Source organism: Myxocyprinus asiaticus, chromosome 4 (assembly GCF_019703515.2).
Source record: "Myxocyprinus asiaticus isolate MX2 ecotype Aquarium Trade chromosome 4, UBuf_Myxa_2, whole genome shotgun sequence".
NCBI classification, from domain to species: Eukaryota; Metazoa; Chordata; class Actinopteri; order Cypriniformes; family Catostomidae; genus Myxocyprinus; species Myxocyprinus asiaticus.
Window position 1 is genome coordinate 20,308,671 of NC_059347.1, and position 27,296 is coordinate 20,335,966.

At 37.1% G+C, this 27,296-nt stretch overlaps 1 protein-coding gene across 4 annotated transcripts in view; it reads left to right on the top strand.

The window, feature by feature from the left end:
- LOC127433703 (potassium channel subfamily T member 1-like) overlaps positions 1-27,296 on the top strand; it is a 94,100-nt gene that overhangs the window by 58,832 nt on the left and 7,972 nt on the right. For 2 of the 4 annotated variants that reach the window (XM_051685832.1, XM_051685850.1), the window contains exons 13-31: positions 550-714; positions 841-977; positions 3,803-3,866; positions 4,141-4,249; positions 4,621-4,729; positions 10,607-10,756; positions 12,533-12,768; positions 13,486-13,506; positions 14,975-15,188; positions 16,744-16,849; positions 18,335-18,507; positions 19,003-19,074; positions 19,300-19,434; positions 19,629-19,740; positions 20,753-20,854; positions 23,488-23,571; positions 23,998-24,126; positions 24,988-25,279; positions 26,531-26,593. In XM_051685832.1, coding sequence (XP_051541792.1) covers positions 550-714; positions 841-977; positions 3,803-3,866; positions 4,141-4,249; positions 4,621-4,729; positions 10,607-10,756; positions 12,533-12,768; positions 13,486-13,506; positions 14,975-15,188; positions 16,744-16,849; positions 18,335-18,507; positions 19,003-19,074; positions 19,300-19,434; positions 19,629-19,740; positions 20,753-20,854; positions 23,488-23,571; positions 23,998-24,126; positions 24,988-25,279; positions 26,531-26,593 — 2,473 coding nt within the window. The remainder of the gene's footprint in view (positions 1-549; positions 715-840; positions 978-3,802; positions 3,867-4,140; positions 4,250-4,620; positions 4,730-10,606; positions 10,757-12,532; positions 12,769-13,485; positions 13,507-14,974; positions 15,189-16,743; positions 16,850-18,334; positions 18,508-19,002; positions 19,075-19,299; positions 19,435-19,628; positions 19,741-20,752; positions 20,855-23,487; positions 23,572-23,997; positions 24,127-24,987; positions 25,280-26,530; positions 26,594-27,296) is intronic. The other 2 variants (XM_051685841.1, XM_051685860.1) reach the window with 1 other exon arrangement.

A 27,296-nucleotide genomic window follows, 5' to 3' on the forward strand; every position in this document is an offset into this window, starting at 1 on the left:
GAAACTCTATGTGGTGTAAGCTGATTGGTCCTTTGACATGTACTTGGGTAGCCAATCAACTTGCATTTCTATCTTTGTGTAACATTTAAATTGCTCAGTTTTGCAGATAAGCAAGAGTTTTTTTAATCTGAAAATGCTATTTGCTCAGGTGGTTGCTGGGGCTTTTCTTCTACCAGCTTGCACGGTAAGGTCTGCTTTTAGCCATAACACATAGAAGTGAGTCTTTAACAAGGTAAGCCTTAGCCAAATCTGGCTGGCATACATCGCTATTTTAGGTCAACAGATTAAATAACACACATGTCTGTTTAATTTCTAGCAGTTGCAAGTCTCCATACTTGCTCTGTAGCAGCGTAGCAGGTCTAGTCCGCCAAGACCAATATCCTATCAATGTTTCATACCCACATTAACAAGCTAAATCTTTCAGAGAGTTGTCATGACTGAACTGGTTAAAGATTGTGTTTTGTGTTGTGTTGTGGGAGAAAGAAAAAACAAATGACCATTTGCCCCTGTTGCACCCACTTACTCTCTGTCTGTCATCTCAACATCCAGTTTGAGGAGTTGGCATACCTTTGGATGGAGAGGCAGAAGTCAGGTGGAAACTACAGCAGACACCGTGCTCAGACAGAGAAACACGTGGTTCTCTGTGTCACTTCTCTCAAAATAGACCTGCTCATGGACTTTCTCAATGAGTTTTATGCCCACCCAAGACTACAGGTACTGCATAATCACTTTTATATCTGATGAGATTACTGGTTTATGTATTCCAATAATCTAAGCATATTTATGCTAACATAGATCTGAATATGATGGTCGTATCATAATTTCTCAAATGTCCTGTAGGATTATTATGTGGTAATACTCTGTCCCACGGAGATGGACATTCAGGTGCGACGTATACTGCAGATCCCTCTGTGGTCTCAAAGGGTGATCTACCTCCAAGGCTCTGCACTGAAGGACCAAGACCTGATGAGGGCCAAGTAATGTGTCTTGATTTTATGTGGATGATTTATGGTTTATTTATAATTACCTTAGAAGATAATTGAGCTAAGAAACTAAACAGCTTAAATTCCATTGAGTTGAGATTCTGACTTTGCATTGGTTGGAGTCATCAGTCTATGAGAGAGCCATTAGGGTGATAGGGAGATCAGGCCAATGTATCTGCAAATTTATCAGCTGCAAGGTATTTTATCAAGCCTCTTTTAAATGCTTCATCCAAACCATTTTAAATGCATTAATTTAATCTGTAGATTGAGATTGTTTGAGAATTGACCTTTGAATGAGATTAATAGTGCCAGGGGCCTTCTCATTTGTCATTTTAGCCTGTCTGCATGTGCTCTTGTGTGTTAATCAGTACATAGTATAATTAAGTTACACTTATGAAAAAAATTGAAAGCTGAAGGGTATAATTTCTACACCACTAGTGTCACCAAATGGGATTGCAAAAATAATTACAGTTTTAAACAGTTTTCCCAACCACTCTCCTTATCTTCAATTAGTTGTACAAGAAGATTGTCCTGCCTCCAAACTTACAGTATTAGTTGAGCCTATGTCAGGTACATCAGGATGCTCAAACAGAGCAGTGTTTTGACAGCTACAGAGCCACACTGTTTACACTTTCCAGGGGAAACTACGAATGCCTTTCAACTGTAGTTCATAAATTATAGTATTATTTATTATTACTTAAGTCTCTGCAAATTAATTTGATATTGAAGAAAGTATTTTAGTATTGAAGAAATATATACACATCACATTTAAGGACAAAATAACATACGTTCTTTGACTGCAGTTCTTTAACTGTTCATATTAAGCAAAACAGCTGACAGTTTTGCAGGCATCATTAATAATCCCACTGCCCAACAATTAAAACTGGAAAGAACTGCACTTAGAAACAACAATTGTGCTAGACTGAAGTCAATGTATGTCTCACCGTAAAGTGCACAACACTGTTTAACTTTAGTGGTTTGGCTTGATGGCAGGCTATGCAGTTTAGCTGATTAAATTAGCATATTCGTATTATCCTCTTTGCCTTGTCTTTGCTTCTGTTTCCTTTTCATAGTGTAAGAGTGAAAGAGGACCTGCTGTCAGTAAACTTGAGTCACAATCACTTTTGAAACCTGATGTCATTTTTAACGATGATATACAGCAGTGTGGCATTTTGATGCTTAAAATGCAAACATTGACTTCAAATAGCTCTTTGCAAATGGAAACTCTGGACTGGCTCCCAAAGAACCAGAACAGTCTGTGTGACAATTTGAAGATTTAACAAGCAAGCTCCACAACCAGTGCCAAACCTGATGCTTAGTCTCGACCCCATCTGTTTCTTATTAAAGTAGCCCTGAATTTGAAGGATAACAGAGGCCTATGTGCTTCCTTTTGCAATGTCATTTCATTTAAAATCTTAATATATTCCCCTATATTCCCCCATAAATGCAGCAAATATATCTCAATGTACTGTACCTAGTTCTTATTCTAGTGCATGCATAGTCAAGAAATTCCTGGCCAAACTATTGTTATAGGAATGCTGGTATTTGAATGAATTTATAAGGGAATTATATTGAATATAAGGAAATTGTACTAAAAAAAAAAAAAAAACTATTTTAAAGCTTCTAGAAGTCCGGTCACATTTTAAGAAGTGTTCATTGCTGCTACATATTACTGGAAGAATTAAGATCAGTCAGTGCTTTAATTTTTACACCCACACGTGTCCTTCACAGTATATGTTTGGGTCTTAACTGAATGTTCTAGGTTTAAAACAAGTTAAGCTCTATAGAAAGAATCTGTGACATGATGTTGATTTGTTGTTTACAGTAATTCACTATCAATGGAAGTCTATGGGGAAAGTTATTCCAGAAGGTTTAAAAGTAGAAATGTGAAGCTTGTATTTTATTAAATCACTTATCAATTCTTACATACAAAAAAGTGTTTTATTTGAGCTGTAAAGTTTGAGTTGTCCTTTTAGCAGTGGGACTACTCATCTAGGTGGATGAACTTCTGTTTAAGCATTACCAATGTAATTCTAAATGTAAACAGTCCCCTTCTGGTATGCTTAAGCATATTATGCGAAAGTTACTGGGTTTACCGGCTTTACATGGTCGTGACATGAGTTGAAAATTAGAGAGACAACTTTACACAGACAAGGATAGTAAGCAATTTTATTACACTAGTCTCATGTTAACATGTATAATGTTGAATTCTTGTGGCTGTATTTTCCAAAATGGTGTGTATTTTAAAGTTTATCCTGGTGCGATGCCTTGCCCCATTGATATTGTAAGTGCATTACTGTATAGGCAATTTTTGCTTGTCTTTACAAACTGATGGACAAGTTGAGATCCTTTTCTGTGGAAATGAACAGTATTTTTGTAGATTCACAAATTCAATATACGGATTTCATTTGTATTGAAACGCAAAATTTAGAAAACATTCAGAGTTGGAAAACCTATAGGTTAACATGAATGGTAACTTTGTTTGGTTTTCTATAACATTCAGGTGACTTGTGTTCCAGCTGGAGAGGCAATAGCTTTAATAAACATTGCTGTTATGGGTACACTATAGTGGTTGCACTTATCTGCTGGACCTGAGGCTGGAATACCGTGAAATTGACCCTTATGACTGACTGTGTCAATAATTATGATAATAATTACCTGCTACCACATACATATAGAACATACTGTACATGTGCCGTCCTCCAGAAGGAATTCACATCATGGGTAGTAGTTTAAAGCTGCAAAGGCTTGCAGAAGCATTGAGATGTGTCCTGTTTGAGTTGTAAAGCAGTTGATTAATGATGTTGTTTGGTCTGCAGGATGGACGATGCAGAGGCGTGTTTCATCCTCAGCAGTAGAAATGAAGTGGACCGCACCGCAGCTGTAAATACAGACATCATGCTTTGTTTTTAATATAGTTCTGTAATATTGTTCTGAACTTAGTTATTATTGTTATTTATAGTCATTACAGTCTAATTAGCTACTATTTATTACATAAAGTATTATTTTTTGAAAGGTCTCTATCCTGTATAAATTAATTAAACTTAATCTACCATTAATAGCAGATAAAAAAAAAAAAAAGGTGAATAAAAAGTTAAATGATAAAGGTTATAAAACTGGCTTCACATTGCAAGGATGATGTCTTTTGTTCTGATAGGATCATCAAACTATTTTGAGAGCATGGGCTGTGAAGGACTTTGCCCCAAACTGTCCTCTTTATGTCCAGATTCTCAAACCCGAGAACAAATTCCATGTCAAATTTGCAGGTGAGTCTATGGTGTTTAAGTCAAATTTCACGTGCAGTTAGTAAATGTTTATTTGTCCTTTACAACTTACATTCAAACTCAGACCACAATTGGTTTAAAGTGTCTCAGCACTACAGACTCAATGACACATATGCAAGCCACACTAAAATTTATTTAGATAATTCAAAATTATTATTCAGCTTGACTACATCAATTAATCGAATACACCAACAAAAGTCATTTTTAGGGTTAGAGTAAGTATGTTACATGTTGCTTGTGTCTATTGTTAGGTGGGATTGTTTTTGCAGCATCATCCACAGGTTATTATGATTATTGTTTGTGACTTGTATTCATTTAATATCACAAATATGTATGCATGTTTTGTTTGCTAGGTCATGTGGTGTGTGAAGAGGAGTTCAAGTATGCCATGCTGGCCCTGAACTGTGTGTGTCCAGCCACCTCTACACTGGTCACCCTCCTGGTTCACACATCTCGTGGCCAGTGAGTACTGACTAACTTGACAGGCCTTTTAACCTCCTGAGACCCTTGTGTGACTGCTGTGTGCATTTTTCATTTCCCTTTTTGATTTGTAACTAGTAGCACCTAATAAACAAGCAATAAATAAATAAATTATAGAGCAAATAGTTTTTCTAACAATTGATGTCCACATATGTGGACAGCGGGACTAAGTTGTGAAATTGTAAGTAATACCAAGCTATAGAAAATCAGATTTTTTTCATTTTTTTATGTATCTAGGAATGTTGGTTATTCATGTTTTTGAGACGTTACAAACATTACAGCTGATTTTCTATAAGGCCGAATTAATAATTCTAAAAGTAATGGCCAGCATCATCAAATCACTGCCAATCATGTTAAAATACAATTTTGCATTATAAAATTGAATCTATGTACTGATTACAATTGTCCCATATCTGCCAAACATGTTGCGTGTCCAAACATCATCTGCAGCCAGAAACTGAACTTTTGGTCAGATGTCAGGAGTGAATGCACTTGGCTGCATAGAAAGATATAGGCTGCATCCTTGCTGCCTATTTAGTGAATGACTTAACCTCCAGAGTGCTATCTGTTTGTACTGTTCTCAGAACAGTTTGAAATGCAATTTATTTTCATCCTAACTCCATATAAAGCCTCTGAAATCAAAATTTTTCAGCTTTTGCATGAATACATTTATTCTCAATGTGAAAATACACAGTAAATATATAGGAATGCATTTACTAATGTTAATGAATAGACTCGTATTGTACAGTGAAAACAAAATAAAACATTAACAAAATGTACATTAAAATGAAGCGAATTGATCCAAAGATGTGTTCATGTTGAAAAATATTCAAAATAACGCTGACGCGTGAAAAATAAATGGATTTTTTAAAGCAGCATATTAAACGAAACTAGAGACGCTACTCTTTACAACCAAACAGGTTTAAAAAAATGTAAAAGGTTTATTCACGCTGTTGTGTCACGCGATGCGGTGTACCAGAAGTTTAACCCTTAAATGACAGTGTTGAGTGTTGTGAACAGTATTCAGCTAGTTTTAATTATTTTTAATTATGCGAAGCATATAGCAAAGCCAAAATACAACGTCCACACATGTGGACACGGGGTCGCACAAGGTTAAGATGTCGTCCTCCAACTGTATCTTTCACACAAACAATGTCATTCTTTTCACTGAACCATATAGAACAGGATGAATTGGTGGGTCATTGCGCATCATTGCATTAATCCTAATTTACTAATGTAAGTTTCACTTCCCTGTTATTCTCATTTATCTCTTTTGTAGCATTATAAAAGGCTCTAAAGATTAGTATTTAGCTGAAAAAAAAAACCATTATCTTTTTTTAATGCAGATTACCATATGTGTAGTCTTCCATGTTGTAGTGTTGTAGAAGAAGCATTTCCTATTCAGTTGGGCTGTTGATTTTCTGTGCGATTAATAATAATAAAAAATAAAGCTTAAATGTGTTAAATATCCCCAGATGGTAAAAATTAATATTCCTATCATTGGAGCAATTCAAGCTTGAAGTGCCACCTGTTTTCAGCAGAGGGAAGTAAGCAAAATTCCAGCTGTATTGGCAATGTGCAACTGTACAGACAGTAAACTAAGCTCTTGCTTGACTCTAGCGACAGCACAAAATGAGAACTTGCATTCAAACACTGCAAAACGGGACAAAATTATGAATGCAGGGATCTTGAGATGTGTTTCTCTAAGTTTCAAGTTTAACTTGACACAGTGACCTAAAAACACTGTGTTTATGACGCAATGCAGCAAAGTTAGACAATCCAAAAGCATTTGTCGCATGTGTACATAGACGTATCCTTGAAAGCCCTTATAATAAATCTACTTAGGCAGATTGACAAATTAAATTGCAAAATGGATGGCTATGGACTGTAGGCCAATGATAAGATTATTTTTAATAATATGGAAATAAACAATATATTGCCTTCTTAAGCCAATTTATGTAATGTCTTTTTCAATGCTTTACTCATCTGCCACAATAATGTAATGCATTTTAATTATCTGAATTATTTTAATTTATATTATAGTAATTGAAATGTAACAATTTATAATTATTTAATCATATTAAATTATTGTTATCTGAGTGGCTTTATATGCAAATATTTATATATACCAATAATTGTAATTAATTCAATTACCGTAATTAATCGGCATATAATGTAATTACATTTATAAAAAAATTTAAGCGATTGACAGTCCTACTATTGTAACGTTGAGCAGGACAGACAGGAGACGATGACGTGAAGAACCCAAGTGCAGTTTAATTCCGTAAAAAGAAATCCAAAAATATGAAAGTTGCAAAACAAAACATAAACATGAAATTAACGACTTTACTATGACCATAACAAAAATGTGAACTAGAACTGAGGCATCCAATGACAAGACAAAACTAATAACATAAGGACCAATGACTGAACTGAACTAATAAGGGGATAACATGACTAATAAACAAACCAATGAGAAGACAAGACTAATGAACATAAGACAATGACAAACCAATGAAAACAAAACAAGAAACATGAGGGTCACAATCACATGACAGACACATGACAGGAACAAGGAAGTGAAAACTTCAAAATAAAAGACAATCCAAAACATGAACAAAACACAAAAACTTCACAAATCCCCCCCCCCCCCCACAGGGCGGCACCCAACACCCAACAAAAAACAAACAAGTTCAATAGGGAGCTGGGTGGGGGTGGGCTTGGGGAACTAGACGGCACTGCAGACCACTGGGGACCAGAGGGCGCTGCAGACCACGGGAGACCAGGGTGGAGCTTGCGAAGGAACAGGAGAACAGGGCAGACCAAACAACCAGGACAGAGCTGGCAGATGACCCAGAGACCAGTGCAGACCAGGCAACCAGGGCGGAGGGCCCGGAGACCGGCGTGAATCAGGAGACCAGGGTGGAGCTGGCTGGCGTGGAGTATGGCTTGGACCAGAGGGGGCAAGAGACCAGAGAGGTCCAGGCGACCAGGGCGGAGCACCTGGAGACCAGAGCGGACCAGACGAAGGGCCCGGAGACCAGGGCAGTCCAGGCGAGGCAGCTGGAGACCACAGTGGATCCGGCAGGTGGCAAGGGGTGTGGCCTGACCGGAGACTCATCGGTCAAGACAGCCGTGGACTCAGTGGTCAAGGCAGCCGGGGATAATTAGGCAGGTGAGACAACATGACTTGGCATGGCAGGCGAGACAACATGGCTTGACACCGTTTCAGGCGCTGGTTCTGGGACGGACAAGGCAGGTGAGACAACATGGCTTGACAACGTTTCAGGTGCTGGCTCTGGGACAGACTAGGCTTGAGGCGCTCTCTCTGGGGCGGACGAGGCTTGAGGCGCTGGCTCTGGGGCGGACGAGGCTTCAGGCGCTGGCTCTGGGTCGGACGAGGCTTCAGGCGCTGGCTCTGGGTCGGACGAGGCTTCAGGCGCTGGCTCTGGGGCAGACGAGGCTTCAGGCGCTGGCTCTGGGGCGGACGAGGCTTCAGGCGCTGGCTCTGGGGCGGACGAGGCTTCAGGCGCTGGCTCTTTGACTGTGGCAGGCGTGGGTGCTGGTTTGTCGACCGTGGTAGGCATTGGCTCATTGACCGTGGGTGCTGGCTTGTTGACCGTGGCAGGCGCTGGCTCGTGGACCGTGGCAGGCGTGGGCGCTGGCTCGTGGACCGTGGCGGTAGTGATGTTCATAGCAGTGGAATCTGACATGGTGGATTCGGAGATGAGGTCAGGGTGGCTGAGGACTCAGATGAGGTGGTCACTGTAGGGGGACCAATTTTGTCATCAGCCACTCCCACAGTAAATAATGAACCACTCAGTATGAGGGCATAGTCTGTATAGGGAGTCAGAGTCCAAGGAATACTGCCTTCGGGCAGCAAGGAGTATATGGCTCATTTATGCCTGCATGAAATAAGTCCTTGAGGGATACCTCACCAAAATCCACTTGCTGACACTGCTCACAAAAGTCCACTACAAAGTTCTCAAGGGGACGATTCCCCTGGCGGAGACACATAAGCCTCACTGCTGGGTTCATATTGGGTCGAGTATTCTGTAACGTTGAGCAGGACAGATAGGAGATGATGACGTGAGGAACCCAAGTGCAGTTTAATTACTGTAGAGCCGAGGAGGGCGGGGCCGGGCTGGAATGACGCACGCCCGGTCCCCAATCAGCCTGATGGGGCGCACGAGGGATAAAGGCGGCCGGGGACGACAGTTTGAGATAGAGAGAATTACAGGCAGCTGTACTGTGTGGTTATGGTTGTGTGTTTTTGTTTAAGTTTATTATTAAACTATTATTTATATTCTTAAGCCGGTTCTCGCCGCCTCCTTTCCACTGAACTCCCTTACAATTACGTAATAAGAAATCCAAAAACATGAAAGTAGCAAAACAAAACATAAACATGAACTTAATGTGACTTGACTATGACCATAACAAAAACATGAACTAGAAGCAAAAACAACGTTGCTGGATTAAACAAGCACAACACTCAACAAGAGGCAAACATGAGGGCTTAAATTCAAACCAAAAGGTAACAACATAAGGCATCCAATGACAAGACAAAACTAATAACATAAGGGCCAATGACAGAACTGAACTAATAAGGGGATAACAAGACTAATAAACATAAACCAATGGGAAGACAAGACTAATGAACCTGATAACAAGACAATGACTATCCACCTTTTTCCTGAATGTGGAAGTGTTCCATGATTCGACTGTTTTCAATTTCCGGTCTCCAGTGTTTTCACTTGCATTGGTGTATATTCATAGCAAGTAATGTAATGCTTAAGGTATTACATTTGTAAAAATTGTCAAAAAACATGCGATACTCGAGATGACCGTTTCTTTTTTTATATAGACAGTGGCTCACCTGAGTGTGTAGATGACATGAAGTGATGGTCCGAGTTTAGTTACACTGATATCATTAATTATTGTGATGAGTTATGACAACCAACAACTGCACAAGTTGAGCCTGAAATAATTTTTTACTTCAAAAAACTTAAATGTTTGTTGTTCTCTGTCTGGATTGCTCATTTTAGCAGTTTTTAAAGTGCATCTTGAGACCAGAAACAGAAAACAGGCAATTAGAATCATCATGAAACATGAGGATCATATGACAAGGAAACAGGAAATCACATGACAGACAAATGACAGGAACAAGGAAGTGAAAACTTCAAAATAAAAGACATAATCCAAAACATGAGCAAAACTATTCAGTATACTAAAAGTTTTAATTAAAGAGTACCGGCTCTCCTTACCTAACCTTTATGATTCCAATAACTTACCTAATTTTTCAAAATTGTTAGAGATCATTTGAGAAGACACATCATATCCCAAATGGAAAATCCAATTATTTTTCTTAAATCAGATTTTTTTAAACCAACTGTTCAAACCAAGTTATATGTGGTCAGATCAGATTTTGTTTTTCTGCTCACACCGCAGTCACATCCACATTGGTTAAGACGTGTAAGACGTTCAATAATTGTTGAGAAGTGCATAGCTATCGCATTGTAGCGGCTGGTAAATAGTGTGGGTTACCGCACCTTAGCACATCTCCTGAATGATGCTGAATGATGAAATAAACCACATAAAATCTGATCTGACCATTTAGACTGAGACACATTAACACAAATCTAATTTTAATTGGATTTCAAACCACCTACACAGGTTGTTTGGATCTGTCTTTTGAAAATCGTATTTCATGTAGGTTTTTTTTTTTTTTTTTCTTTTCAGACAGAGTCAGATAGGGGGAAAAAGGGTGTTTACTGCATACATAAACAGTAACTGTACAGTTGCTTATGTTATGAGTCTCCTCTTGGTATTTGCATTTACACTGTCTGGTTGGGGTTTCAGGGAGGGTCAGATGTCTCCTGAACAGTGGCAGAGAACTTATGGCCGTTGCTCTGGGAATGAAGTTTATCACATCCGTCTGATGGACAGCAAATTCTTTGGCGAATATGATGGGAAGAGCTTCACTTACGCCTCCTTTCATGCACATAAAAAGTGAGTAAATGCGGTAAATGCAAACCAGATACTTTCAGATCTGACAGATTTACTAGGTGATGCATTTATAATCCCTTCCCTAAAATACTTTGTTGATAAAATGTGTTAAATTCCCCAAAAAGTTTATTGTAGCATGATGTATAAACTCTAAATAATGAGAAGTTTATTTGTAGTTTGAAGTTGAAAATCCGATTTAAAAAAAAGTACACTGGAAATCACAAAATAAATAAATATAAATCAATTTAAATATATTAAAATAAAACGCACCACAATAAAGATATTTAAATGATTCCGATAAAAATGAGAACTCGATGCTGACTGTACATCAAAAAATAAAAATTCTGCCATTTACTTTCCCAGATGTCATCCCAACCCTGCTTAACATTCTCTCTTACATGCAACACAAGGGGGCAGAATGTTTAGGACTGACAAACTCAGTCACCATTCACTACATTGTATGGGGGGGAGTTGATGACAGATTTTCATTTTTATTTTCATGTTATTTGATGAAAACAAGCTGCCAAAACAACTCGTTCTCTACTTCCTCCACATTGTGATGTCACACAGTGGTAGACATTTGCATCTGACCACCTCCACAACAACACATCAAATCCTACTTTTCCTTATCACCTCTGTAGCCCCACCCAGCAGCGGTGAGCAGTGGGGATGTGTACAGATAGTCAACATTCGGTTAACCGTTCGATACGCTACTATGTGAATATTAAAATCACTATTCGGTTATTCTACGCGGTTCAGCCTCTATTGCATGTGTTCCAATAAACCATCAGGTTTTCCGGCTGGGGTTTGGGTCAGTTTTTCAAGTATAGGGCAAGTCAGGGTCTGTTCAAACATGCTTTTGTGTGCATCTGTGCTGTTTTTCTGTTAAAGATCAGTGATACTGACACGCGGTGGACGGACATCTTTGACTGTTGCGCTGGCTGAATCTCACTTTTTCTTTCAGCACCCTGTGCAGAATCGCTGCATTTTTAGATGCCGAGTCAAGTTAAAAATACTTTTTTTATAAACGCATCTCAAAACACCTGCGTTGTTTCATTCGCTGTGCTGCGTTCTGAAGAAGAGTACTTTATGTGACTGTTTGTTACACCATTAAACATGATTCCAGTTTATTTTTCACAGAGAAACATTTCAGCGCTTGATAATGGTTGTACATATTTCACACAATAATTATACAAGTTCAATGTAATTTGATTTTAAACCATTTAAAAATCAAAGCACCACGAAGAGGACATTTTACCGCAGTAGTGGGACTCCACTCACATGACAATACTTGCGTTTCCTCGCCTACAGAAATGTGAAGCTGCAGAGCGCATATAATGGCAGTGACGGTTTGATTATTTTTATTTGACTTTAACACAAGATTATATCATTTGAAGATGTATGTATTGTGCTATTTAGACTCATAGCTCACTGCACACTTTATTAGTGTTTAAGGAAATTCCATTACAATAAACATCCTTTATCCAGACGAAAAACTGATTAACCGTACATGAAACCTCTCGGTTAACTGAAAGTTAAAAATGGTAACTGTGCACATTCCTAATGAGCAGTAAGAGAGAGCAGGTCAGTCAAGAGCAGAGAGCCAATCATAACGGTGGCCGTTTATTGTCAAGTCTTAAAGGAGAAGCAGCACCATAACTGAGCGTTTCTGACAGAGGGTCAAGTGAACTTCAAGGAAAAGATTAAAATAATAATAAAGGCATGTCATGACCCCTTTAAAACACCATGTTAAACGCACAACAATCACCTTCCTCTTAGATATGGTGTCTGCTTAATTGGCACAAAGAGAGAAGAAAATAAGAGCATCCTTCTGAACCCTGGTCCACGCCACATCATGGCTGCCACAGACACCTGTTACTACATCAACATCACAAAGGAGGAGAACTCTGCCTTCATCTTTAAACAGGAGGAGAAGCACAGCAAAGGACTGTCAGTCACCGGCGTGTATGATGCCCCCTCTCGTCTCCCAGTGCAGAGCATCATCGCAAGCATGGGTGAGGGGACAGCCTATAAAATATTTACCTGTTAAAGTGGTACTCTAAGAGCTCTTGGATAATCAGACATATTAACTAAGGTTGAATACATAAACTGATGGGTGATTGTCTTTAAAGCTGCAGTGTGTAATATTTGGAACCAAGCGGAATTGCAGAAATAGTGCTTGTTTGCAAATAGGTTTCCTAAACAGATTAGTCTTCCTTTGTTTGGACAAACTGATAGTCCTCAATTTTGTGCCATTATCTGAGCCAGAAGTTGACATGTTGGCCCGCTCAAACAAACAGAGTTAATGCTTATAGCACCACAGTCAGTGTTTACACTTTATGAAAATTAACCTACAAGTGGGCGGCTTACTTATAATTGTCTCTATACATTAAGCTGGTATAAGACAAAGTATTTAAACTTTGAAAAATGTAGACACACCAGCTTTACATTTTTGTTAGTTTTAAAGATTAGCAGTGTAGTCATTTTGAAAATACATGACAGCATTAATTAAGCACAAGTTTGAATTTGTTTACCTCAGTGCAGCTGCAGGTCTGGTTTAACGCTGTGTTGACATATGGTGGGTGTCCACTTTGAGCAATGATGTTGTTATGAGAACATATTGAATATTCAGAAGCAGTACTGGAAGAATTAATTAAAATATATAATGATATCAAAATCATGCTCATGAGACAATTCATATAATTTTTTTCATTGTTTTTCCTTTGTTGAAGTTGATCAGTCTACTTCATATGGTAAGTCTGAGCATGTGGTTTCCTTAGCAATAGAGACATGGTTTAATCATAAGACATCATTATTCGATGTCTGTGTAAATGTGAACATTTACAGAAACTTTCTCTGTGTCCCAATCATTCCCGTTACTTTGAGGAACTCACAGGTCAACGCTCTTTTCCTGCAAGCTGTTTCACCCAGAGAAGGAGGATTTTATTTTATTTTTATTTGATTTTTTCTTCACAATTTGGCTTGTAAATTGCAATTGCATGTATCAAAATATCCCTTGGCTACTTTCTTAACACAAGGAACAGTTATTACATTTTTTACACAACTACCATTAACATTTGCAGAGATATCCTAATTTGTATATTTCCCTTTAGAACATTTTCTTGCAGTTTTTTTTTTTTTTTAAATTAAACCATGCAGTGCTTAACAATTTTTGGTTGCAAATCTCTGATTTGAAATGTATGCAAATCAGTGGTCATTCATGAAAAGCAATAAATCAGGTTTGAGGTCAACTTCAGTAAGTTTAAGATGTGCGCTGGAAAAAAAGATTTGTGTAAATGAAGAATTCATCTGAATCTCTCTGCCAGTTTCCTATTAATTTAAAGTATTTGTTCATTCCATTCATTGAGCTGAACTGGAATTGACCTAAATTCTGAGTCATGTTGGCAAAAATAGCACAGAAGCAATTGAGATTACAGATCTGGCTAAAGTTTAGATTTTATATCCCTTGTATCACTAGTCACTGATGGATCTGCATAAATGTCCAGATAATGTTAAAGGGATAGTTCAGACAAAAATGAAAGTTCTGTCATCATTTACTCACCCTTACGTTGTTTGTCGAAACCCACTTGACATTCTTTCCTCTGTAGAAACAAAAGGAGATGTTAGGCCGACAGTCGTACACCGAGCGCGTCTGGCGGATGACAAGACAAGACTAACGCATGCACACCTCCGCCACCACTCGCCGTCTGTCGTGGGGCCCAGCTTCTACTGCGGATGCTGCTCAAATTTGCACGGAGCGCAACTCGCATATTTTCCATTAAATTTAAACAAAATCATTATCAAAGGACATAGATTATTTACTCAAGCGTTGTTCATTCTTGAAGATGGGAAAAACCTTAGTAACTTTTGTGTTTACTGTCTGCCACCTGAACCGCATCGACCTAACCTGTGTTTGATACCTGTGCAGTGTCCTAGCCGTGATGCGGCATGTCACTTCTCATCCGGTGTGCGACCGCCTTTAGCCTAAGTCACCATTAACTTTCAATGTATGGAAAAAAGAACAGCGTCAACATTCTTACAAATTTCTCATTTCGTGTTTCACGGAAGAAAGTAAGTCATGGAAAGTCACACAGGTTTGAAACAAACAAGAGGGTGAGTAAATTAATAAAATTTTTGACTGAACTATCAATTTAAGCCTTCCCTAACCTCAACCCAGGAGAAAGATCTCCACTCTCATGGCTTATTTGTGATGCATTGCAGGAACTGTGGCCATAGACCTGCAGAATCCAGATCCTCCAGTGGACAACAGTAAGCTGGCACTGCCTACAGAGAATGGAGCGGGCAGTCGCAGACCCAGCATTGCTCCTGTGCTGGAGATTGCAGACTCCTCTGCCATCCTGCCTTGTGACCTTCTCAGTGACCCCTCTGAAGATGAGACCAACCAATTAGATGAGGAGGGAGCACCAGCCTTAGAGTAAATAATGTTTTGTTAAAGGAAAGTTCTGGGTTCAATAGAAGTTAAGCTCAATTAACAGCATTTGGGGGATAATGTTGATTACTACAAAACCTAATTTCAACTTGCCGTTGTTTATAAAAACGAAGGCATAAATTGTGGTTGCACTAAGGCACTTACAATGGAAGTGAATAGGCTTATGTACAATACCGGGATTACAGAGTTTCGTTGTCATGATAACGAAGTTGTAACGTTGGCTATAACTTTTCACAGATGAGGTTGACGACATAACGCTGTAACCAACAATTTAAACAAATTTACAGCTCAACCTATACATGAGTTTTAACAGAAGAAGTAATGTTAGTTCTTTTATAAAATTAGAAGCTTCACATGTTTTAAACCTTCCAGTCGAAATGATTTTTTGTGGTAATCATCATTATGCCACAAATGCTGTCTATTGAGCTTAACATGTATTGAATCCGGAATGTTCCTTTAAAAGAAAAATATTAATATGATTTTTAATTGGCAGAATAAATGACTTGCATTGTTTATTATTGACTGTATAAAAAAAAGATTTAAAGACCAATAAGCAAGTTAAAATGTTGAAATGTTGTTTAAAATTATTAAATAGACAAGCATCACTCTTACTATTGCCAATACTTGAGGTAAAGATTTTTCAAAACACTCAGCCCCAAAGTTTGGTGCATATCTCACTCCACACTGTGCTATGGACATGAATGATACCTTTGTGTGTCTTGTTAAGGAGAGATGTGCAATTACTTTTCTAATGTATCTTACTTATGGTTTTAGCCTGGCAGATGATTAAAATCGGCAAAAAATAAAAAATAAAAAATTAATAAGCATATTGAGGGAGGGACTCGATCAATATGCAGGGACTTCTGAATCAATATGCAGGATATTCTGAATTTAGTAGGGGTGCTCTGGTAGTTATACAGCACCAGCATTTTTCGACTGAGCCTGGCAAACACCACTTTTTTTTATTTATTTTTTTTAGAAAATATAAAAATCAATTATTTATTTCCTGTGCATTCTCTCTAAAGTGACTGTTTATTTAATTACATTGCAAAGCATTCAAAGTTTCATCAGTGGCAAATCAGATGAAACAAACATATTAGAGCCAATCAGCATGTCTGCGGTCATGTTGCATAATAATTACAACATTTGCTTATGTCAGTCAGAGCCAGAGGAGAAACTGTATCTCACACACGTTTACACACAAACTGTATTTGATAAGTATTTTCCTGCCAAACTCATACACAACATTCAGACTTTCTCACTCTAGGTTTCTGTTGTGCTCCGGTGTGTCCTTCTGTTTACTGAGTCTCTAAATGCTCTTTCTGGTGTACAGAGTGAATTCATGAAGATCCCTACTGCTGAATGTGTTCAGTATGACAACAGTGCCCTCTACTGATGTTCAACATAATTCTCCCAAGAGAAAAGCCTTTGTTGATTGATTGTTGTCTGTCAATGAAGGGGTTCATTTTTGTGCTGCTCAATAAATCTAAGTATTTCTTGTATTTATTAGACATTATGTGTATATCCTTTTGTTTTAAAGGTGCATTAAAGGCTATCCTCCTAACTCTCCTTATATTGGAAGCTCTCCAACACTTTGCCACTTATTGCAACAAAAGGCACCATTTTGTTGCCTGCGACTAGACAAGGTGAGTGTAGAACTCATTTAATTCATCTTGAAATACAGAGAGAGATTCAGATCATTCCATTGTTAGCCATGTCATATTTAATGTGAAGGAGAGATGTATTCAAGAAACACTTTAAAGGGATAGCTCACACTCTCATGCCATCCCAGATGTATATGACTTTCTTTCTTCCACTAAATGCAACAAAAAAAAAGAACAAAAAAAAGAGAAGATTTTAAGAATATCTCCAAAAAGCACACAATGCTAGGATAAAAGTAATCCATACGACTCCAGTGGTTAAACATATGTTTTCAGAAGCGATGTGCTAGGTGTGGGTGAGAAAAGATCAGTGTTTAAGTCCTTTTTTACTATAAACTCTCCTCCCTGCCCAGTAGGTGGTGATATGCATGAAGAGTGTGAATCGTCAAAAAACATTAGAAGTGTGAAAATGGAGATTTATAGTAAAAAGGACATAAATATTGATCTGTTTCACTGCAACACTTATATCACTTCAGAAGTCATGAATTTAACCACTGGACTCATATGGATTACTTTTATACTGCATTTATGTGCTTTTATAGCTTCACATTTTGGTCAACATTCACTTGTATTGTATGGACCTACAGAGCCAAAATATTCTTCTAAAAATCTTTGTGTTCTGCAGAAGAAAAAAAGTAATACACATCTGGGATATCATGAGGGTGAGTAAATGATGAGAGAATTTTCATTTTTGGGTGAACAATCCCTTTAAAGGTGAAGTGTGTAATTTCTGTGCAACTAGTGGCACGAAACGGAATTTAAAAAATAATGACTGTTGAATGACAACAGGTTTCCCAAACATTTCCACCACCCCGTTCACCAGCTTTCACTGTTTGGTTAAACAGTACTGCCCTTAAAGGTGCACTCTGCAACTTTTTGCTCGTGTCATCTTGGACGTACAGTGACACCTAGTGGTGTGGATGCAGCATCATGCAAAATCAATATATTTCATTTACAGATGCCATTGTAGAAATTCACTATTCACAATCAGCCATGATTAATTTAATCCAAGAGTGAAAGTGTCCAATAACAAGACGGTTACTGAGATTAAGCGAGTAGTATTCAGCTGGTCATGCGATTCTAAAATGGCAGCCCCCATGAGGGTGCCCCTCTCCCATGTAGAATAAAACAGCTTTTATAAAGTTACTGATGACTAGAGAACTCATCCCATGTGAGTGGCCATGATGTTATACATATGTTTCAAAATTACAATTAATTTTTTAGGAGTTAAACTTTTTTAATGGGGAAAGAATGACTGAGTGCACCTTTAACTCACACAATTGGTTGAGCCAGAAGTTGTCATGTTGGATTGCTAAAACAAATAGAACAGTTCTGATAGCATTAAGAGCAAGTGTTGCGAGTGGCTTGCTTACAGTTGTCTCTGAGTATTAAACTACTTCTAAAACATTTAAAGTGGATATGTGTATAATTTTTCATTCCATCTAGAGTTTTAATCTTATTTTGATTCAGGGTTGTCACCATAATAGTTTTGAAGATGCCAAGGCCTATGGCTTTAAGAACAAGCTGATCATCGTTTCTGCTGAGACAGCAGGGAATGGCTTGTACAACTTCATTGTGCCGCTGCGGGCTTATTACCGGCCCAGGAAAGAACTGAATCCCATCGTACTGCTGTTGGATAATCCGTGAGCAATCTGCCTCATAATTTTTTTCACATCATGTTATTGAATGAGGCAAACTTAGCCGCCATTACGTATTTTCTCACTTTTGACTTCAAAAGTCTGTTGGATTTCTTACTAACATTACGATTTAATTCGACTTTACGAAATTACACTTGATTTACACTTTGTTGTACAATACATACACATTTTATGTATTATATTACAGCTAAATGCTTTCAAAATAATATTGTTTTTGTTCATTATGATCCAGATATGCTTCGTTTCACTAACGGTAGATTATTTAAACAATTTTCTTCACATTGTAGACTGTTCCCTCAGAGTTTCCATGGCAACTCTGAGACGTGTCAAAAGTGAATTTGTCATTACATGCATTTTGCGTAAGCTTTTACCCTCAGAACAAATGTTTACCTTTAAAACCTTAATAAACTTTCAAATCTGCGTTTGTTGGTGTACTGGATGGACTAGTGTCCTCAAACCACTCTTTCCCTCCATTTCCAGGCCTGATAATCATTTTCTTGAGGCCATCTGCTGTTTCCCAATGGTGTACTACATGGCTGGTACCATAGACAAGTAGGTGTCTTTAAATAGCGAGGAAGTGTGCTTCCTTGTGTGCGCAGAAAAAGTTCATGAATTTTTTTAAAACAGTTGCGTGCAGGTTTTATACAAAAATACATGTATACGTGTGAAAGATGAATGTAATTGTGACCCAATGATACAAAGTCACATGTCTGAATGAAATGGTCCCTGATTTTAAGGTCAGTTTGAGCTATTGATTTGTGTTGGTTTCTATCATAGTTTGGATAACCTGCTGCAGTGTGGGATCATCTACGCTGATAACCTGGTGGTCGTGGATAAAGAGAGCACTATGAGTGCAGAGGAAGACTACATGGCAGATGCTAAAACCATAGTCAACGTGCAGACCATGTTCAGGTACGTTTTACCCTCAAACATCAATTAACTCCAGCAAATTGGTTCTATTTCTCTTTAGGCTGATGTCATTATCAACATTATATGGAAAAATGATGACGCCTTCAGGTACTAATTACTTTGTTGGCTTGATCCTGTGCGGTTCCCCCTCAAACCTAATTTTTCTTCTCTGTTCTCCTGTTATTGACCTCTGCTAGGTTGTTTCCTAGTCTCAGCATAATCACAGAGCTAACCCATCCTTCTAATATGAGATTCATGCAGTTTCGTGCCAAAGACTGCTACTCCCAGGCTCTCTCCAAACTTGAAAAGGTCTCAAATTTTCCTAAAAACCACAGCTTGTTTGTTTTAGCTATTTGACTGGCATGTAACTGTCTTTCTTCCTTGCTAGTAAACAGTTTAAAGGGATAGTTCACCCAAAAAGTTACAATTCTCTCATCATTTACCCTCATGTCATCCCAGATTTGTATGACTTTCTTTCTTCAGCAGAACACAATTGAAGATTTTTAGAAGAATATTTCAGCTCTCTTTCATATTTCATTGTAGGTCCATACAATGCATTACATCCATACATACTAGTACATACAGCCATAAATTGTTTAATGGTGATCAGATCTTTGTAGCTCCAAAAATCACATAAGGAAGCAATCCATAAGACTCCAGTGGTTAAATCTATATCTTCAGGAGTGATATGATAGGTATGGGTGAGAAACAGATCAAAATTTAAGTCCTTTTTTACTCTAAATGTCCACTTTCAATTTTACATCTGAAAGTGAAAGTTAAAGTGGAGATTTAGAGTAAAAAAAGGACTTAAATATTGTTCTGTTTCTCACCCACACCTATCATATCACTTCTGAAGACATGGAACTGGAGACAAATGGATTACTTATGTTTCCTTTATGTGATTTTTGCAGCTACAAAGGTCTGATCACCAGAGCTGAGATATTCTTCTAAAAATCTTTGGTTGTTTTCTGCTGAAGAAAGTCATACACATCTGGGATAGCATGAGGATGAGTAAATGATGGGAGAATTTTCATTTTTTGGTGAACTATTACTTTAAATGCTCTAAACAACAAGCCTAATCATAACACTGTTTCAAACTTCTTTGAGTTTATATAATTTTGCATAATTTTGAATACTAAGGATTTTCATGATATGGCCCATAGAATCTCTTCGAGTGATGCATAAATGTGATGTATTTGTGGTGGCATGCTTCAACTAGCTGAAAATACTGCATCGCAAATTGCCAGATGGTTCTGTTTTTAGATAATGAAATAGTGGAAAGGCACATAAATCTTTTTATGATCTTTTCCCCTTTTTTCAGATAGAGAGAGATAAGGGCTCTAATCTGGCATTCATGTTCAGGCTCCCATTTGCCGCAGGCAGAGTTTTCAGTATTAGTATGCTGGATACTCTCCTTTACCAGGTGGGTTTATAGATCAGTTACTAGTTCTGGAAATTCTCTACCAAGATATGAAGTTTTGTGCCTCCTTAAGGCACTTAAATATATAGGTATAAATACTATATATGTATGTATATATACAGTACATACATGTGAGGAAATGTGTGGGTCACATTTCACCTCAACTTCAAAAGAAAAAAAAAGATAAATTATATTTTGTATAAATAATATAAAGTTGTGCACCTCCTTGTGGCATTTAAATTTGAAAGCATAAATAGTATATACTCAGGGTTGGGAGGGTTACTTTTTAAATGTATTCCACTACAGATTACAGAATACATGCTCTAAAATGTCATTTGTAATGTATTCTGTTAGATTACTCAAGGTCAGTAACGTATTCTAAATACTTTGGATTACTTTTTCAGCACTGGTAGATTTTTTCACTTGTTTTGACTATAAAAACTCTGCCAGTACAGTAAGACAAAATACACATGTTAAAAATACATTCTCTGAAAAACCTAAATATCTTATGCAGTGTTGTTTCTAAAACAAGATAACATCAAATTGATCTTGTTTTAAGGATTTTTAGATATTTGTACAGGAAAACAATACAAAAATTATTATCAAGAATATGATTTTTGCACTAATATCAAAGGTCTTACTAGAAAGAAAGAAATTATGATCCAAAGTGAATTTTCTTGATAAAAAAATATGATCATGCTTTGTAACGTGCATGTAAAATGGCTAGAAATAGCATTTTATCTTAGCGTAAAGCTGACAATTTACACAAGGTTTATTTCTATTTCTTCTGCTCCAAACTTACTTCAAACTTACTTCTCTGTCTGCTCGTATGAATGTAACACATCATAAGAAAGTGTTTCACCGCTGTTCAAATGCACTTTGGATCACATCATTTATATGGATAAATGTTTTCCATATGAAAGGACTAAATATTAAATGAAACAAATGACAATAAAATGCAAAGTAATCTCTTCAGTAATCAAAATACTTTTTGAATGTAACTGTATTCTAATTACCAATTATTTAAATTGTAACTGTAGTGGAATACAGTTACTTATATTTCGTATTTTAAATATGTAATCCTGTTACATGTATTCCGTTACTCCCCAACCCTGGTATGTATGTATGTACTGTACTGAATGTGGCTTTTTGACATGAAGTGTGTAATTATTATAAGTGAAGTTATTAACTAAGAGACTACAGGGAATATTTGTACTATTAATAAATTATTTATAAAATTTGGACAGAACAGATACAGAGGGTGTAAAGATATGTAAAGGCCCCCATTAAAAACATTGTTTGTCTTGGGGGGAATAGATTTGTTATGAAATACTCACATTGACTGATCCAATCACAATGAAGATTAATTTGTTCATAGAATACTTGATGTTATGACATGCCTAACTTTTTTGAAGTTAACAGGAAATGTTGCACCCTTTTCTAAAGTAGTTATTTTGAATAAGCATTATTTTAATTTGTTACTCAAAAAAGCATCTTGCTGTCTCATAATTATTTGCATTAGTTGACAAATTTTGCACTGTAACTATTGCCCCTTTATTGACATATTATCACCATAAACCAAGTGGGGGGTAAAAGGCCCCCTTGCCACCTTTTATTAAATCAGAATTTTAATCAAAACAACCTTCTGTTATTATTTCTTTTCACACAAATTATGTTGCTCCATCAATATTTAGTAAAAATAAATCTATTTTATAATATGATACATTTATGACAAGAAAAACAAAATGTTCCGCAAGGTGTGCCTTTAGCCCCGTTGCATACATCACCATAACTCTTATTCGATTTTTATCAATACGTGCAATGAATAATCCAAAATTATCAAATTAGGTCTTAAAGATTACATTACTGATTACAATTTGAAATATGTAATTTGTAATTAGTACCAGACTACATTTCAGAAGTGCTGTAATCTACCCAACATTGAATACAATTTACTTATTTCAGTAACCATACATTACTGAACACTTTAATCAATAACAATAAATTAATCATAACTGACACAGCACATTTCTACAATGACATTAGTAACTGAAATATTTTGCGTGATACTGCAGTCGTGCTGTTAGGTATCTAAGACCTTTTGTAAGTCAAAGACAACAGGCAAAGAAAATATAATGCAGTACACCTTTAAGTCAACTGCAAAAAAGCAAAAATATAATAAAAAATCATGAAAAAAATGGTGACCAGTTACAGCATAATAATACTAAATTACATTTTAATTATTTCTTTCATGCATACTGTATACATAAATATAAATTTTAACATAAAACCTTGATGTTGAAAAAGAGTTCATATTCATGTCATTTTTCAACTCCCCATGTGTAAGATAAACACTTTACACAACATAGTGTTTTTTTAATTATTATTATTCTTGTAAGCATTTGAAACTTACAAATAAGGTAGATACCTTTGGTTTATATGAGGTAGAATAAAAATAGCAAACCGTTCAAATGCCATTTGCAGTAGGTTGTGATTCTGTACTGCTACCCTCAAGCACTGAGTTGCTGCAGAATCTTTATTGATTGTGTGAGGTCTGGAGATCATCTGATGTGTGCTTTCACTGGACTGTTCTTTTTTTATATATATATACAGTATGTCTTCTATTTCTCCTCTAGTCTTTTGTGAAGGACTATATGATTCTTATTGCAAGACTCTTGCTAGGTCTAGACACCACCCCAGGCTCTGGCTACCTCTGTGCTGTAAGTATACGACAAACAAAAGCAAACCCACACACACTCACCAGCCACTACGTCTGGTAAATCACACAATTGTGGCATATTTTTGCATACATTATGCAAGGCATTGTTTCAGTTAAAACACATAAATCTGGTTATTTGACCTCCTCCACCCACAAATCTGTTTAGTGCTAACAGTAGTGTTGAATTAAGATAGAGGGTGTAAAGATATCATCATATGCTTCAAAAGCACTGTAATGTGTGATACTGTAGTGGATGAATCTGATGAAAACTGTGAACTGTGAAGAAATGTGTGGTTCAAATTTCACCTCAACTGCAAAAGAAATAAATATATAAATTTTGCATAAAGAATATTCAGACAGACAGACAGATAGACAGATTTTTTTTTCTCATTGCCTTTAATGAAGTAAATGAACTCTTTTGAAACAGATGAAGGTAACAGAAGAGGACTTATGGATCCGGACGTACGGAAGACTATTCCAGAAGCTGTGCTCATCCAGCGCCGAAATTCCCATTGGGATATACCGCACTGAATCTCACATGTTCTCCTCCTCAGAGGTAAAACCAGATTATTGAAGAGAGATATCAGATCAGCTGAATGCGTTCATTTTAAACGCTCCATCCAACACCAGACGCTTGCACAGCAGATATGATTTGTCACTGTGCCTTTGTGCAGTCTTGAAAGTTTAGAGCTTTATTTTATGGCTGTATTACAGCTGGCGGGCTACCTTATTTCATAGTACGTAGCTGTTTTGTGACTTTTAGCTTGTGCAATCCAAGTGCTAATAATTGCTCATTTCCATCATTCACAACAATTGCTTTTGCCAGTTTAAGGAGGTTTACCAACAGGTAAGAATATGGATTTCACCCCATTTATCAACCACATTTAGTGCAATGGTGGTTCAGTATTTAAATGATCTAATTGAATTTTATAATTTCCAGAAAAATCTGTTTTTATTATGAGTTCATAGCATTTTCCCCAGCAACTCATAGTCCATGTCCATTTTTCATTCTGCCTTTCATAATTTGTCTTGCAATTTTAACAATTTGTTAAGAAAACTAACTTTAAGTTTTAAAGGGGCCATATGTACATTTAAGACATAAGACTTAAAGGTGCTGTAAGCAATTATAGCATTCTGAAGCTTTCACGTGACTGAGCCATTGAATTAGCCACGCCTCATTCCAAAACCCCACCCTCTCAGATAATTTTGAGACCAAAACAGAGCAAAAGAGCAGCATTGTTTGTTCCTGTGGCTGTCAAATTTAACAGTGGCACAATAGCGCCCTCAACTGACAAACATTATGAATCATAACCTCAATGATCTGCTTCAAATACAACACTGAGAACGAGCAAAATGATTGACGTGTGAAAGTGTCAATGTCAGCGAACACAGCCAAATTTTTTGCCTTTGCGACCAGTCTCAGGTGTCTATGGAGGACTGTGAGGACACGCGGGACCGTAGAGAATCCTGGAAAGAGAAAACCGCCCACAGAAACTCCACAGGGAGCGACCAATCAGAGCACCCGCTTCTGCGGAAGAAGAGCATGCAGTGGGCGAGACGACTGAGCAGGAAAAACACTAAACCGCCCAGTCGAGCTGAACGCATCAATCAGCAGCGGCTGAACCTGTACCGGCGCTCTGAGAGGCAGGAGCTATCCGAGCTGGTCAAGAACCGCATGAAGCACCTGGGGCTGCCCACTGTTGGATATGGTGAGTCTGACATGTGCAAGTGAGTATTTGCATTTGTTTTTATTAAATCTTAAAATTGTATATTTGGATTTCGGTCAAACAATAAACTACGTCTGGGATTTTATTCAATTTGGACTTTTGTAGCCTCTGTAACATTCTATAAGTCGATTGTAAAAACTATTGACCGATTAATTGGTTGTCAGCATTTTCTGCCACCTTAGTAATCGGTATCTGCAAAATCCACTATCGGCCTCAAGTTAAAAGTTAAAATATAAGATATATTCAATATACAGTAACATTTTGGTCACTACATATATCCTATATGTCAATTCACATTATTTCATAGTTTTGATGCCTTTATCATATTGATAATATGAATGAGTAGGTGTGTCCAAACATTACTGTTAGTGTAAATGTATATACTGCTAGTTAGTATATTTGATGTATTGCTTCATTGTAAATGTTGCACTATGGCAGATATCTGCCTTCACCGTGTTTGTCCAAGTAAATCTTGCAGTGATGTCCCCTTGTATACCCTTTATCAAACAAAACACCTTTTATCAAGGATTAAAGGTAAAAAGACAGAAAAGGGAAGAAAATATAATCTATATACCTTTATGTAAAGCATTGTATAAGGCAAATACTTAAAGTTGATTTACCCATAGGATCCATGGGTTCCCTTAAAGACAGAAATGTATCTTGTATTATAGCAGGTGGATTGTATATTGTCATGATAAATACCATGTATTGTTGAAGGATAGGTGTTTAGCTGGTGTTTTACTTCCTGGGCAGTATTTTCAAAGGCAAGTGCACACCATAATATACCTCTGACTTTTCTGTTGTGCCTCCCCTGCATTGTCTTTTATTCCACACTCACTGTTCTAGTAACTTTACTGTCTTCTGTCCTCCTTTTTGCAAAAAAACATTCTCTTATAATGCTGTTTCACCATTGTCTTTACTAGAAATATTATGAACATTTCAGAATTTAAAAATGAATGTACAGATGTAAACCACAGTGTGCTGTTACTAATGAAATCTCAGAAAGGCCAATAACTGATATAAAGCAGCAGTCATAACATCTAATATTACAGACTGATCTCACAGTGAGATCGGAAAGAGTAGTTTGACTTTTCTTTTGATGTTTTGAGAATGTGTTTTTTGCACTGTGAATTTCTCTTAATCTTTCTTTTTAAACAGTGCTGCTTGCTTGATTTTGCTTGACCTTTTCTGTCTTATCTCTTTCTTCACTGGCCTTTTCCCTGCACGCTGTAGAGGACGTAGCTAATTTAACAGCAAGTGATGTGATGAACCGAGTAAATCTAGGATATTTGCAAGGTAAATCCACTCAACAACACTGTTCCTGTAGTATAGGATTGTTCCCGTACAACAGGTCACTTCATGCCCAAAGATGTATTGACCAAATGAAAGTGCACCCGTAATCCTGGTGTTCTGGGATATAAATAGGAAACCCAACTGTTCAGTTTGTCCAGTGACATTAGCAGCATCAGCAGTCTGTATTTAAGATAAGCAGTAAAAGTTAGATAAAAACACATTTTTTGTTATTTGTTATGATCATCCCTTTTGGAATTCAGTATTATGTTTTCTGGCAGATAGCTTTCACCAAAGCTACAAAAAAATGTCTGCGTGTAGTCCTCTTTTTTTTCTTTTTTCAGATGGCATGATCTGTAGGCTAGGTTATATTCCACAAGCCTTACTCTTATCTTATTAAAAACAGACCACAGGAAACTGCTGCCTACTGACTTTATAATAATGCTGGACAAAATTAATATGATTTGAAACATGGCTGAATAGCCCTTTTTGTTATCTGCAAAACCAAACTGTGTCATTATATTCATAAATTTGCATTTATGTACAATACAATTCATTATTACACAGCTGTCTTTAAAATGATTGATTCTGACTGGTCAACCAATATTTGTCTATAATGACCGCAAACTGCATAATTTGACTGTACAGGCAACCGATTTCCTTGTTTCATTTCTCTCATAGCACTTTGCGGTCTCTTTGATTCACATAA